Source organism: Oncorhynchus keta, chromosome 1, assembly GCF_023373465.1.
Source record: "Oncorhynchus keta strain PuntledgeMale-10-30-2019 chromosome 1, Oket_V2, whole genome shotgun sequence".
In the NCBI taxonomy this organism is placed as follows: domain Eukaryota; kingdom Metazoa; phylum Chordata; class Actinopteri; order Salmoniformes; family Salmonidae; genus Oncorhynchus; species Oncorhynchus keta.
The window spans coordinates 81737255-81751797 of record NC_068421.1 but is presented as its reverse complement, the minus strand read 5'-3'; the positions used below and the strand labels follow the sequence as shown (position 1 = coordinate 81751797).

General features: G+C 41.5%; 1 protein-coding gene and 1 long non-coding RNA gene across 3 annotated transcripts in view; both read left to right on the top strand.

The window, feature by feature from the left end:
- LOC118375277 (collagen alpha-1(XXIV) chain) overlaps positions 1–14543 on the top strand; it is a 237162-nt gene that overhangs the window by 41010 nt on the left and 181609 nt on the right. The window contains exons 4-5 of the mRNA XM_052462099.1: positions 2272–2325; positions 7552–7605. Of these exons, the coding sequence (XP_052318059.1) occupies positions 2272–2325; positions 7552–7605 (108 nt within the window). The remainder of the gene's footprint in view (positions 1–2271; positions 2326–7551; positions 7606–14543) is intronic.
- LOC127907330 (uncharacterized) lies at positions 8905–10284 on the top strand. Of its 2 annotated transcripts, none has more exons than XR_008064167.1 (3): positions 8905–9777; positions 9846–9981; positions 10079–10230. It is a non-coding gene; the product is annotated as an uncharacterized LOC127907330 (long non-coding RNA). The 2 variants fall into 2 exon arrangements; XR_008064166.1 differs by having other exon boundaries at positions 8906–9777; positions 10147–10284.

Here is a 14543-nt window from a genome sequence, read left to right as displayed (position 1 = left end):
GCAATAAGTCCAACTAACATATTGGATTAGTTTAGAAAAATGTATGTTAATTATCTTTGTGTAGCATAAAAAAACAGATTTTGAAAATATATATTATAATCATACTGCAATAGAACATGCTGGGAAATATGATAATGATGGCCATGGTTTTGCAGACCAGCTTGACCAGCTAGACCAGCATAGACCAGCATGGACCAGTTTGGCCACCAGCATACCAGCATCACTAGTATAACTGCAAAAGCTGGTCACCGGCATACCAGCATCACCAGTATAACTGAATAAGCTGGTCAACAGCATCACCAGCTTGACCAGCTAGTCAACCAGCCTAACCAGCTAGACCATGCTGGTCAGACCAGCTTGACCAGCATCAGACCAGCATAGACCAGCATGGACCAGCTTGAAATTTAGGCTGGTCTATGCTGATTTTAACATTTATGATATTTTGATCGGGTCCCATTGAGATCCAGTTTGACCCGACACTGGGATTTGAGGAGGATGTTTGGGGGAGTTCACCCCAGCTGCACACTTCAAAGGCACTTCAAAGAGGGAGGAAGTACAGATTTCTCAATCATCGCCTTCATGATTCACTTCCTCTATCTGAAATACATTTCACTGCTGGTACTATTAGTGCCTCCTAGCCTGGTTCAACCACAGAGAACAATGGTGAGTGCAGCATTCAGTCTGATGTTACCTACAGTAGAAAGCAAATGAACAGATATTACATGGCACATGCCTTAAAGATACATGTAAAGGGGCCGTGTGAAATGTTGAATACACTCCCAGTTTTAGGGTTTTGTTAGGTACAACATGCAGCCATCACGCTGCTAATATTATCATCAGATAAAGAAAGAAAGAAGAATCATTGTCTCTCTTGGTCCTGTTGTTTTGGTGAGAAGAAGGCGGTAGTAGTGCACTCAATGTTTCCATCACTGTGTGTGTAGGAGTGTGACTCCATGAGCAACCAGCTGTTTCTGTCTCTGAGACATTATCTCTTTGTCCCTCTGATACTGACAGAGAGGAATAGAATGTGCAGGACTCCCTTGGAAATGCACACACACACACACACACACACACACACACACACACACACACACACACACACACACACACACACACACACACACACACACACACACACACACACACACACACACACACACACACACACACACACACACACACACACACACACACACACACACACACACACACACACACACACACACACACACACACACTCTTCATTTATTATTCTGTATTATCTCAAATAGTTTTTCCATGACTGTCTGTGTGTATTATATGACCTGACCGTCAGACTCTTTCATGCTGTTTAGCAGCTTGCTAAATTGTGAACACAGTGTCATAGCAGTCAGATTGTCATCAGTATTACCCATCCAGAGCCAAGGCACTCAGCGAACCCTTTTCCTGTAAGTTGGTCCAGTGATATCCTCTCTCTCTCTCTCTCTCTGTTTGTTTGACTTGGATCAGCAGCCCATGAAGGATACATGATAACTGCAAATTAATTTGAAAAGCCTCCAGTTTCCAACAATACTTTAAAGAAAAACTCCACCCAAAAACGGTATTTTGTAATTTGTTTCATTAGTTCATTGTTGATATAGTCTCAAAATGTGTTGCACGTCAGCAAACACGTTTTCAAGATGTATAACTTTCAAAATACACAACTACAGCCGGTATGATGCATTTTGCATCATACTGTAAATACATCCTACCGGATGTATGTCTGTATTTTGAAAGTTAACAGGTGAGCTCTGTATTCCACATCTGTGTGGAGTGGATGTGTGCATTCGTGGGAGTTTCTTATGCATTTGTGTGATGGCAAAAAAATCTACCACATAACATACCACATAAAAATCATGTTTTACCAGTACTTTACTAGAGTCTTCAGTTCCATCACTGGAATGTAAAAGTGTTGAGCACATGTGTGTTGCACTTTTTTCTCTCCTTCTTTTACATCTTGCGTCCAAACTAACATGAAGTGGAATCATACCATGTGTTTCTTCCTGCGTTGACAAAGAGTTTATGTTAATCCCAGAACTGGCTGAAAGCTTTGCCATTACTGGTTTGGAGAACATTGGCCTCTCTTACATATAGTAAACACAGTATCCACCTCCCCACATCTGCCTATACATTAAACAGCATGCTATCACTTCTGATTTAGAACTTATTTGCGTGTCTGTGACGTATGTGTCTCTCTCTCCTCTTGTCCTTTCTCTTCTCTTTTTTCTCTCTGTCTCTCTCTCTCTATAAAAGGGTCCTCCTGGTCCCCGGGGTCTACCTGGTCCTGCTGGGAAGAGAGGAGCTCGGGTGAGTACTGTAAAATGTGTTTTACCTGTCTGTGAACAGGTGTGATGTCACTGGGGTGTCATCGAGCGTTAGGAGGTGCCACTCCCTTCCCTGAGGTGATAGGCAGCTTAAAAGATAAACATCACAGGCGCAGCTGAACACTAGCAGTGTTTTATGTACAGTGTTGTACGGTGCTACAGTATGTTGTTATAAGATCTCTAAAGGTCATGATGGAGTTTAAAATGGCTTCTTCAAGGGTTATTCCAGGACATGTCAGGAAGTAGCTAGTAGTGGTCCTCAGAACGGCCAATGTGAGGTCAGGTTTATTGTCCTGGTGAGGCATGTTAAGACTGAACCTGCCAGAGAGCACAGATGCACACAGCTCACACACCCACTCTGTGGCTGAATACACTTCTCAGTGCACTCTCACGTCGTCATCATCAATCCACAGACACAAGCTAGACACAACCAATATGTATTTGGTTTGGCTGTGTTCACCCCAGTGATCCAGCACTGTGACAGAGCTGCTGACAGACATGCTAGTGGTTTTTGTGATTCCAACAAGAACCAGGGATGAGCTGTAATGGTGTGGCTGAATGAGATGGTCCTGTGAGAGGAGAACACATACAATGTTTACTTCCCTGGACCAAGGTAGAGCATCAAGGTAGAAAAAGCAGCTCCAGATGGTGCTGTGTTGTTGAGACTGAACAATGCTCTGATCATTACACTCTGATCACAACACTCTGATCACAGCCCTGGGGAGATCATTCAACAGCACTAGACATGATTTGACCTCAATGCCCTGGCATTTGAACATTCTGCTATCTACAGTATTAGAGTGAATGTTATACATTTATGCTTTGAGAGAGGTAGTTACCTGGTGTGTGCGTGTGTGTGCGGTGTGCATGCGTGCGTGCACAAATACAAGTACATGTGTATGCCTGCCAGATATAATAATGATAATAAGAATGATAATAATAATATTAATGATAATTATGATAATAAGAATAATGATGACAATAATAATGATAATAAAGATTATAATAATTATTATAATAATGGAAATAATAATGATGATAATAATATAATAATAATACTAATGATGATAATAATAATAATGCTATTAATAATGATTATACTAATAATGATGATAATAATAATGATAATAATGGTGATAATAATAATGATTATACCAATAATGATAATAATGATGATAATAATAATGATAATAATGGTGATAATAATGATAATAATAATGATTATACTAATAATGATAATAATAATGATTATACTAATAATGATAATAATAATGATAATAATACATGGGACATATATAGTGCTTTTCAAGGACCCAAAGTCGCTTTACAATTGTGAATTAATTGAAAAACTAAAAAACATGAGTCAAAATAAAACATCAGACTAAACAAAACATCAGACTAATAAACAAAACATCAGACTAATAAACAAAACATCAGACTAATAAACAAACATCAGACTAATAAACAAATATCAGACTAAACAAAACATCAGACTAATAAACAAAACAGCAGACTAATAAACAAATATCAGACTAAACAAAACATCAGACTAATAAACAAAACATCAGACTAATAAACAAATATCAGACTAAACAAAACATCAGACTAAACAAAACATCAGACTAAACAAAACATTAGACTAATAAACAAAACATCAGACTAATAAACAAATATCAGACTAAACAAAACATCAGACTAAACAACCATCAGACTAAACAACCATCAGACTAAACAACCATCAGACTAAACAAAACATCAGACTAAACAAAACATCAGACTAAACAACCATCAGACTAAACAACCATCAGACTAAACAAAACATCAGACTAAACAACCATCAGACTAAACAACCATCAGACTAAACAAAACATCAGACTAAACAACCATCAGACTAAACAAAACATCAGACTAAACAAAACATCAGACTAAACAACCATCAGACTACACAACCATCAGACTAAACAACCATCAGACTAAACAAAACATCAGACTAAACAACCATCAGACTACACAACCATCAGACTAAACAACCATCAGACTAAACAAAACATCAGACGAAACAAAACATCAGACTAAACAAAAACATCAGACTGAACAAAACATCAGATCAGACTAAACAAAACATCAGAACAAAACTGAACAAAACATCACTAAACAAAACATCAGACTAAACAAAACATCAGACTAAACAGACATCAGACTACCAAACAAACATCAGACTAAACAAAACATCAGACTACTAAACAAACATCAGACTAAACAGACATCAGACTACTAAACAAACATCAGACTAAACAAAACAGCAGACTACCAAACAAACATCAGACTGAACAAAACATCAGACTACCAAACAAACATCAGACTACTAAGCAAACATCAGACTGAGACTACTAAACAAACATCAGACTAAACAAAACATCAGACTACCAAACAAACATCAGACTAAACAAAACATCAGACTACCAAACAAACATCAGACTAAACAAAACATCAGACTACCAAACAAACATCAGACTAAACAAAACATCAGACTACCAAACAAACATCAGACTAAACAAAACATCAGACTACCAAACAAACATCAGACTACCAAACAAACATCAGACTAAACAACCATCAGACTAAACAACCATCAGACTAAACAAAACATCAGACGAAACAAAACATCAGACGAAACAAAACATCAGACTACGAAACAAAACATCAGACTAAACAAAACATCAGACTAAACAAACATCAGACTGAACAAAACATCAGACTACCAAACAAACATCAGACTAAACAAAACAGCAGACTACCAAACAAACATCAGACTGAACAAAACATCAGACTACCAAACAAACATCAGACTAAACAAAACATCAGACTACCAAACAAACATCAGACTACTAAACAAACATCAGACTAAACAAAACATCAGACTACCAAACAAACATCAGACTAAACAAAACATCAGACTACCAAACAAACATCAGACTAAACAAAACATCAGACTACCAAACAAACATCAGACTAAACAAAACATCAGACTACCAAACAAACATCAGACTAAACAAAACATCAGACTACCAAAGAAACATCAGACTAAACAAAACATCAGACTACTAAACAAACATCAGACTACTAAACAAACATCAGACTACTAAACAGACATCAGACTACTAAACAAACATCAGACTAAACAAAACATCAGACTACTAAACAAACATCAGACTACTAAACAAACATCAGACTACTAAACAAACATCAGACTACTAAACAAACATCAGACTACTAAACAAACATCAGACTACCAAACAAACATCAGACTAAACAAAACATCAGACTACCAAACAAACATCAGACTTAACAAAACATCAGACTACCAAACAAACATCAGACTACTAAACAAACATCAGACTACCAAACAAACATCAGACTACTAAACAAACATCAGACTAAACAAACATCAGACTACTAAACAAACATCAGACTAAACAAACATCAGACGAAACAAACATCAGACTAAACAAAACATCAGACTAATAAACAAAACATCAGACTAAACTAAAACCTGAATATACTCAAGGGGAGCACAGGAAAACATCTCTCTGTTTTCGTCTTTGTAATGTCTTCTTTAAAACACGTCACTTCTCTTGGTTCCACTTGTTTAGTGTGAGCCAGACAGACAGGGATCCTCCACCAGCCAGCCAGGCAGGCAGTAAACATTGTCTACATGTAAACTACTGTATAATGGTAAATCCCTATGGGACCTAACTTTGGACACATATGGTTTGCATACAGTGTGGTGACTCATAGAGACATAGAGAGTCAGGGGGAGGCTTCATTATATGGTGAAAAATGACTGTAATGGGTGGTTGTGTCTGTGTGGGCTGCCACCTCTGCTGCCTCAGAAAGATACAGACCTCCAGACCTCACTGTACTGTACTGTACTGTACCTTAACTTAGTCCCACACCCCACAGGTGGCAGCACTTTAAACACACACAACAAACCCCCACTTTAAACCATCTCATCTGAACTGAAAGAGATGGAGGGAAGGAAAGAGAGGGGGGAGAGTTACTGTGATGGAGGGGGAGAGAGAGAGGCAGGTAGTGGGGTAAATTAGGACAGGGGGAGGGAGGAAGGTAGAGGAGGAGAGAGATTCCTTGTTATGGAGTTTCTCATGGAGGAGAGAGAGTAGAAGAAGCAGGAGGAAGAGGAGGAGGAGGAGTGAGTTACAGTGAGTTTTTCCTTTCTGCCATAAAAACCACATGGTCTCAGCCAGGCAGCCTCACCAAACACTAAGTGGAGTTAAAGTCATGGAAAGTAGAGTGCCAGGGGGAGAGGTTGGTGGGCTGGGTGGTAGAAAGAGATGATGGCAAGCACCACAGCACAACCCAGTGTCAGAGGACACTCAGACACCTGTAATCCACTAGCTGTAAGTTATCATTACCTCTCCATTATACCTCTGTCATCTCCTGATCACAGCCATTATGGTGACTGGTTACTGTTAAATTAAAGAGAGCAGAGTCTTACCTCATGGCTTTAGTGTGTAGTGGGTGTTTTAGAGAGAAAGCAGTTTACGACAGGCAGATGTACAGATATGTGTGTGTGTGTGTGTGTGTGTGTGTGTGTGTGTGTGTGTGTGTGTGTGTGTGTGTGTGTGTGTGTGTGTGTGTGTGTGCGTGCGTGCGTGCGTGCGTGCGTGCGTGCGTGCGTGCGTGCGCGTGCGGGTGGGTGTAAGTGCGTATGCACGTGTGGTTGTTCCCACATGTGTGAGTTGTACTCAAATAAATGCATGTGTGTATGTGTGTGTGTTATAAATTGTTCATTTGAATGTGCATTCCTGTGTGTTTTAAAGGTAGGGCAAAGTTTGGCACATGAAGAGAAATGACGGAACATATAATAATATGTAATATATGTGTAATACTCAACTTCTTACTACTTCACAGTCAATGAATCACTCATTCTAGATAACAGCAGTTTTAGCAACACATTCTCTACCTTTAGCAACGCCTTCTCTATCTTTAATCTCTGTAGCTAAGAGATCGTATGACTTAGTCTAAATGCTATGCTGTTAGCTGTCATTGTGATATGCTGATAGTTTCTCTCTCTCTCTCTCTCTCTCTCTCTGTCTGTCTCTCTCTCTCTCTCTCTCTCTCTCTCTCTCTCTCTCTCTCTCTCTCTCTCTCTCTCTCTCTCTCTCTCTCTAACTCTGCCTGTTTCTAGGGTCCTACTGGTCCACATGGAAACCCCGGTTTGCCTGGTCCTCCTGGTACCAAGGTGAGTGCCCTTCTCCAGGGTTGGGGGGCACAGATGTCCCCCTGGGGCTCCAGACAGAGCCCTGGTTGATGTTGTGGGATGTGGGGGCCTTGATGAAGGGTCAGCCATGACCAGTTTTATAGACAGGCCCTGGCTGTGATGTTCAATGTCATACTCTGACTCCCAGACTCCTTTGGTCCAATGGACTAACCCTTTGGACAATATAGACTCTTTCCCAGCCATTGCCATGGTGAAGAGCATCAGCAACGTTTTTATTGGATGGAAAGTGCCCCCTGGGCATGACGGAGGCCTTTGATTGGCTGTTCTATGCTGATTGACGAGGGGAAAATGCCTCTGTCTGCCATTTGATTAAGTAGGCATTAAAGGGGAGGGGCGGGACGGAAGGGAAGGTGTTGAAATAGGTGCATGGAAAAAACCTGGTGTTGGTGAGAAGGAAGAAGTGTTTATTAATTTGTTCTTGGATGAGAAGGACAAGAGAAGGATACACGTGTAGATGGATTTGTTTTTTTCATAGAGTATACGTTGCAGCTTGCTGTGATGTGAGTCCCTTTAATGACTCTCAGGGCAAGGGGATGACTTGACTTCTGCCCTGAACTGGTTAGTTGAAACGCTCTAGTCGACTGGGTCAAGTTGAGGCTACAGGAATATAACAAGAATACTCACAGTTACAGGTATAGCTGGGTCTGACATCATCAATATGTTATTATTTTTACAGTATGTTTTAGTGATTGCAGCTTGATGTTCAGGCTCTGTAGTACCAATCCCGAATCCTCTGATTGGAGATCAATGACTTCAAGGCAGTTATCACAGTTTATTTTAGGAATGGACTGCGTATGCAAGACGTTGATATGTTGAACTTTACCATATAAAATTCCCTGTCTACACTAAATTCAAAGTGCTCCAAAACCTTAGCGAATGCTCTTCTGTTCAGAAAAGCAATTTCCTGAATAAAGTCATAAAGTAATTGTTGTGATTCAGAGGGAGAGTATTATGAAAGGAAGATCTTAAAGAGTTCAAGTAGAAACGTCAACATTGGGACCCACCAGATCAGATCATATGACCCATGTGTTCTGACTGAAACATACTGTACTTTACCTCTCATTAGCGTACCGTAACTGCTGGACTATTAAGCGCACCTGAATATAAACCGCACCCACTGAATTATAAAAAAATATATGTATTTTGTACATAAATAAGCCGCACATGTCTATAAGCCGCAGGTGCCTACCGGTACATTGAAACAAATGAACTTTACACAGCCTTTAAACGAAACACGGCTTGTAACAAAAATAAATGGGCTTTAACGAAACACGGCTTGTAACAAAAATTAAAACAGTAGCCTACCAAGAAAGTCATTGGTCACTATCTTCCTCCTCCTGTGCACTGAAACCACTGAAGTCATCTCCTTCGGTGTCGGAGTTGAATAGCCTCAGAATTGCGTCATCCGATGTTGGATCGTTTTCATTGTCGCTCTCGTCACTTTCATCCGGAGGCAAATACCCCGCTGAGCTCACGCTGCCCCTTCAACACGCAGCAGTCCAGCCTTTCGAAACCCGTTGATGATAGTGGATTTTTTGACAATGCTCCACGCTGTCAGCCTCCCACTGAACAAGGAGCACCACCTTAAATGCACGATTTACACTGATGTCGAGTGGCTGCAAATACTTTGGGCCATCTGCTTTTCTTCCCTCTGAAAGCTTTTGTTGTCTTGTTGTTTGTTTCTGCACTGAGTCAGTTCCTCACGCTGCTGTTTCCAACGTCTTATCATCGACTCATTAAGGCCAAGCTCCCGTGCAGCAGCTCTATTTCCTTTTCCAACAGCCAGATTTATCGCCTTCAACTTGAAAGCTGCATCATATGCATTTCTCTGTGTCTTTGCCATGATGAGGGTGACAAAATTACTACCGTAATCAGAATGATGGGAAGTTTGAGCGCGCTCGATTTACGTCACATTATGTGACGGTGCTCAGTTTTTTGGCGGCATGAATCTTGTGAAAGCGGGAAAAATCCATAAATTAGCCGCGTCATTGTATAAACCGCGAGGTTCTAAGTGTGGGAATAAAGTAGCGGCTTATAGTCTGGACATTACGGTACATTAGATCAGGTTTTAAGAGGGAAGGGCCCCGCTACGGGGGTTTGAAGTTTACCTCTCATTAGCGTACATTAGATCAGGTTTTAAGAGGGAAGGGCCCTGCTACGGGGGTTTGAAGTTTACCTCTCATTAGCATACATTAGATCAGGTTTTAAGAGGGAAGGGCCCCGCTACGGGGGTTTGAAGTTTACCTCTCATTAGCGTACATTAGATCAGGTTTTAAGAGGGAAGGGCCCCGCTACGGGGGTTTGAAGTTTACCTCTCATTAGCGTACATTAGATCAGGTTTTAAGAGGGAAGGGCCCATTAGATCAGGTTTAAGAGGGAAGGGCCCCGCTACGGGGGTTTGAAGTTTACCTCTCATTAGCGTACATTAGATCAGGTTTTAAGAGGGAAGGGCCCCGCTACGGGGGTTTGAAGTTTACCTCTCATTAGCATACATTAGATCAGGTTTTAAGAGGGAAGGGCCCCGCTACGGGGGTTTGAAGTTTACCTCTCATTAGCGTACATTAGATCAGGTTTTAAGAGGGAAGGGCCCCGCTACGGGGGTTTGAAGTTTACCTCTCATTAGCGTACATTAGATCAGGTTTTAAGAGGGAAGGGCCCCGCTACGGGGGTTTGAAGTTTACCTCTCATTAGCATACATTAGATCAGGTTTTAAGAGGGAAGGGCCCCGCTAAGTTTGAAGTTGAGAGGAGAGGATGAAAGAGAAGAGGGTGACAACATCAAACTCCCACACTGCCTTGGGGCACTAAAGTAATGATGGAAAAACGATCCCAAAATTCTTGGGTGTGATTTCATTACATTTTATATTTACCTTTATTTAACCAGGTAGGCCAGTTGAGAACAAGTTCTCATTTACAGCTGCGATCTGGCCAAGACAAAGCAAAGCATTGCGACAAAAAAAAACAACACAGACGCAGGAAACTAGAGAAAACAGAGAGACACGGAGAGAGAAAGAGAGAGACAGAAAGACTGACACCCACACGAGAGAGAGAGAGAGAGAGAGAGAGAGAGAGAGAGAGAGAGACACGAGAGAGAGACAGAAAGAGAGAGGAAGAGAGAGAGAGAGACGAGAGAGAGAGAGAGAGAGAGAGAGAGAGAGAGAGAGAGACACACGAGAGAGAAACAGAAACGAGAGAGAAAGAGAGAGAGAGAGAGAGAGAGAGAGAGAGAGAGAGGGACGAGTGGGTTCGATCCCCGGGACCACCCGTACGTAGAATGTATGCACACATGACTGTAAGTCGCTTTGGATAAAAGCGTCTGCTAAATGGCATATATTATTATTATTATTAGAGAGAGAGAGAGAGAGAGAGAGAGAGAGAGAGAGAGAGAGAGAGAGAGAGACACGAGAGAGAGAGACAGAAACGAGAGAGAAAGGGAGAGAGAGAAATGAAAGAGACGGAAACGATAGAGAACTGAGACTATCACAGTGCAGGTGCATTTATACGGAGACTTGATTACACACTGGTGGATTGTATTTATCATCATTACTCATTTAGGTCAACATTGGATCATTCAGAGATCCTCACTGAACTTCTGGAGAGAGTTTGCTGCACTGAAAGTAAAAGGGGCTGAATAATTTTGCACGCCCAAATTTTCAGTTTTTGAATTGTTAAAAAAGTTTGAAATATCCAATAAATGTCGTTCCACTTCATGATTGTGTCCCACTTGTTGTTGATTCTTCACAAAAAAAATACAGTTTTATATCTTTATGTTTGAAGCCTGAAATGTGGCAAAAGGTCGCAAAGTTCAAGGGGGCCGAATACTTTCGCAAGGCACTGTATGTATTTTCCTTTGTTGCAGTAGAGTAGGCTGGGCTCGTCACCTTTCTGTTCTGAATCACCAAACGTCATATAAACCATCCAAATAGCTGGAGCGCTTAGCAACCGTAGACCACCTGGCTTTTGAAGCCGTGACCCTCGCTTCAGAGGTGTTCCGAGTTCCGACACTTGGAGTTCCCTCCAAACAGCATAGCACCCATGAGCACCAACAACACCCCCGCGGTATGTCTGGTTGAGAGGGTTTTACTAAACCATATCACCTTGCTGCTCTGCTAATGCTAAAGACCTGACTGGATGGGATCTACACAACTTCTCTCTCTGGCTTTTCATCGTTGAGGTGCAGTGAAATGGGTTGTTTTAATGGGTCAGACATAGTAGTACAGCCCCACAGGAGAACATTAGGGTTAAATGTATTGTTCACATTGACAGATTTTCACATCATTGGCTCAGGTATACGAATCTTCAATCTTTCGGTCACTGGCCCAACCCTCTAACCACGAGGTTATCTGTCATCAACACCTTAGAGGAGGAAGTAGCTCTACTTGTAAAGCAGGCATTATTTGACTGCTCAGCCTCAGACACACACAGCCCTGGTCTGGTTCAGACCTATAGCCATCTCTCTGACGGGGATGTGGGCTGCGCTGTGCAGACAGCAGTGGTGTGATGGCTGTGGCCAAGTTGTTAACCTAACCTTGTCTGTGGTGAAGGTTGGTTGGCACCAGATGCCCCTGTAGTTGATGGCAAAGCTTCAATTTCGAACCCAACCCCTTCAATGTGGGACAATAAACAAAGGATGCATATACACTGAGTGTACAAAACATTAAGAACACCGGCTCTTTCCATGACATACATTGACCAGGTGAACCCAGGTGAAAGCTATGATCCCTTATTGATGTCACTTGTTAAATCCACTTCAATCAGTGTAGATGAAGGAGAGGAAACAGGTCAAAGAAGGATTTTTAACAATTGAGACATGGAGTGTGTATGTGTGCCATTCAGAGAGTGAATGAACAAGACAAAAGATTTAAATGCCTTTGAACGGGGTATGGTAGTAGGTGCCAGGCGCACCAGTTTTAGTGTGTCAAGAAATACAACGCTGCTGGGGTTTTCATACTCAACAGTTTCCCATGTGTCTCAAGAATGGTCCACCACCCAAAGGACATCCAGCCAACTTGACACAACTGTGGAAAGCATTGAAGTCAGCATGGGCCAGCATCCATGTGGAACGCTTTCGACACCTTGTAGAGTCCATGCCCAGACGAATTGAGGCTGCTCTGAGGGCCAAATCATGGCGTGCAACTCTATATTAGGAAGGTGTTCTTAATGTTTGGTATACTCAGTGTATTATACAATTTCCTTGTGCTACCCCTTGTCATTCCATTGTAATTGTACTGTATAGTTTCAATGTGAAAATTGCTTGTCTTTAAGTGGATAAGTGCTGGTTTCAGTTGTTGTTTCAGCATGGTTGGAGAGAGAAGCGTACTTTATCTAAATCTTCCTGACCGCACACGTACAGAGAGCAGAGTCCTATTTTCCTCTCTGGTTTGTCAGAAGGAGATCTCGGACATGAATGTGTTCTGACCTTTGAGCCTGGTGTAGATGACATGGGACAGCGGCGTTTCCCAGTTGATGCTTTTGAAACACTTTGCATCCTAAATCACTGGAGCTAACACCACAGAGACACACACATACACAAACACACACCGCAGTGACCAGACACACACACACACACACACATGATCCATCAATGAGTCATGACTGACTCATCCTCAGACCTCAAACCCCCACTCTGTGCTAGAGGCAGGGGGCGGATATAGAGGAACTCTTTGTCTCTGTTTGTAAATTGTGTTGTGAAATGTGAGGTCTGAGGGAAGAAGGGAAGAAACAGAGGGATGAGAATATAAATAAGAACCAGGACCTGTGTGTGTCTGGCGTGCCTGGTTGATGTACTGAAAGCTTCAGTTGATGGTTGTTAAGACGATGGGCTAGTGGGACCTGAAAGAGGCTTTAAATGAACCCCATGCCCTGTTGACCTTCTTCAAATAAAGGAGAGAAGGACTTGGGTCTTTCACACACACACACACACACACACACACACACACACACACACACACACACACACACACACACACACACACACACACACACACACACACACACACACACACACACACACACACACACACACACACACAAATACACAAACACCCCTCCCTGCACTTTGCAGCTGAATGCTTGAATGGCCATCAGTCAAAACAAGTGTGTGAGTCAAAACCCCCAGAGACAGAATGTGAACTACTGGGGAGCCAGGGTGGAGTTAAGCTCTCCTGAACGAGACATGAGCTCTTCTAAAGGCAACAAAAGTCTAACTTTGAGGGGGGTCTATAAATATTGCTAATTTGACCGAGACTCACGCCGACAGCAAGATGCATCAATCTCACCGGAGAAAACATCAGAGCGAGCGAAATAGTACCCCTTATGTAAACCTCTTTTTGACCAGAAACCATCAGATAAATGGGCTACACATACTGAGACAGAGGGGCGCTGTCTTGCTTGCTCAAATGCTTTCTCTGGTGTGATAGATTCAGCCACTTGTGAATTAAAGGAAAAGTATGAAACATTATTCTTCCAATTTTGGGGAAAATGAATACTGAATGTTATTACTGAATACTGAATGTTATTACACTTATTACACTTCTGGTTTGTGTAACAGATGTCTCTTTCCATTCTTCAAATGGCGTGTGCACAGTGCACTGTTTGAATGCTGCAATTACTTTGTAGTGGATGAACATAAACCGCTGCAGGTTGTCTACTTTTTGAAGTGGTTTGTTTGACAATCAGATGAAAACATCTGGTTGTGTTCATGACACAATGGAAATGTAATACATTTTTAACATTAAATGACAAGCACCCAAAGAGGTTCCCCCAAATGTCACGGTATACTTAGTACTCTGCCCAGAGAGAAATATCTGTTGAGAGTAGGTCATCTTATATATTTTTTTTTTCATTTTGTTTGACTATTTGTATAAATATTTTAATGACAGAATTTATGCAGTTATAATT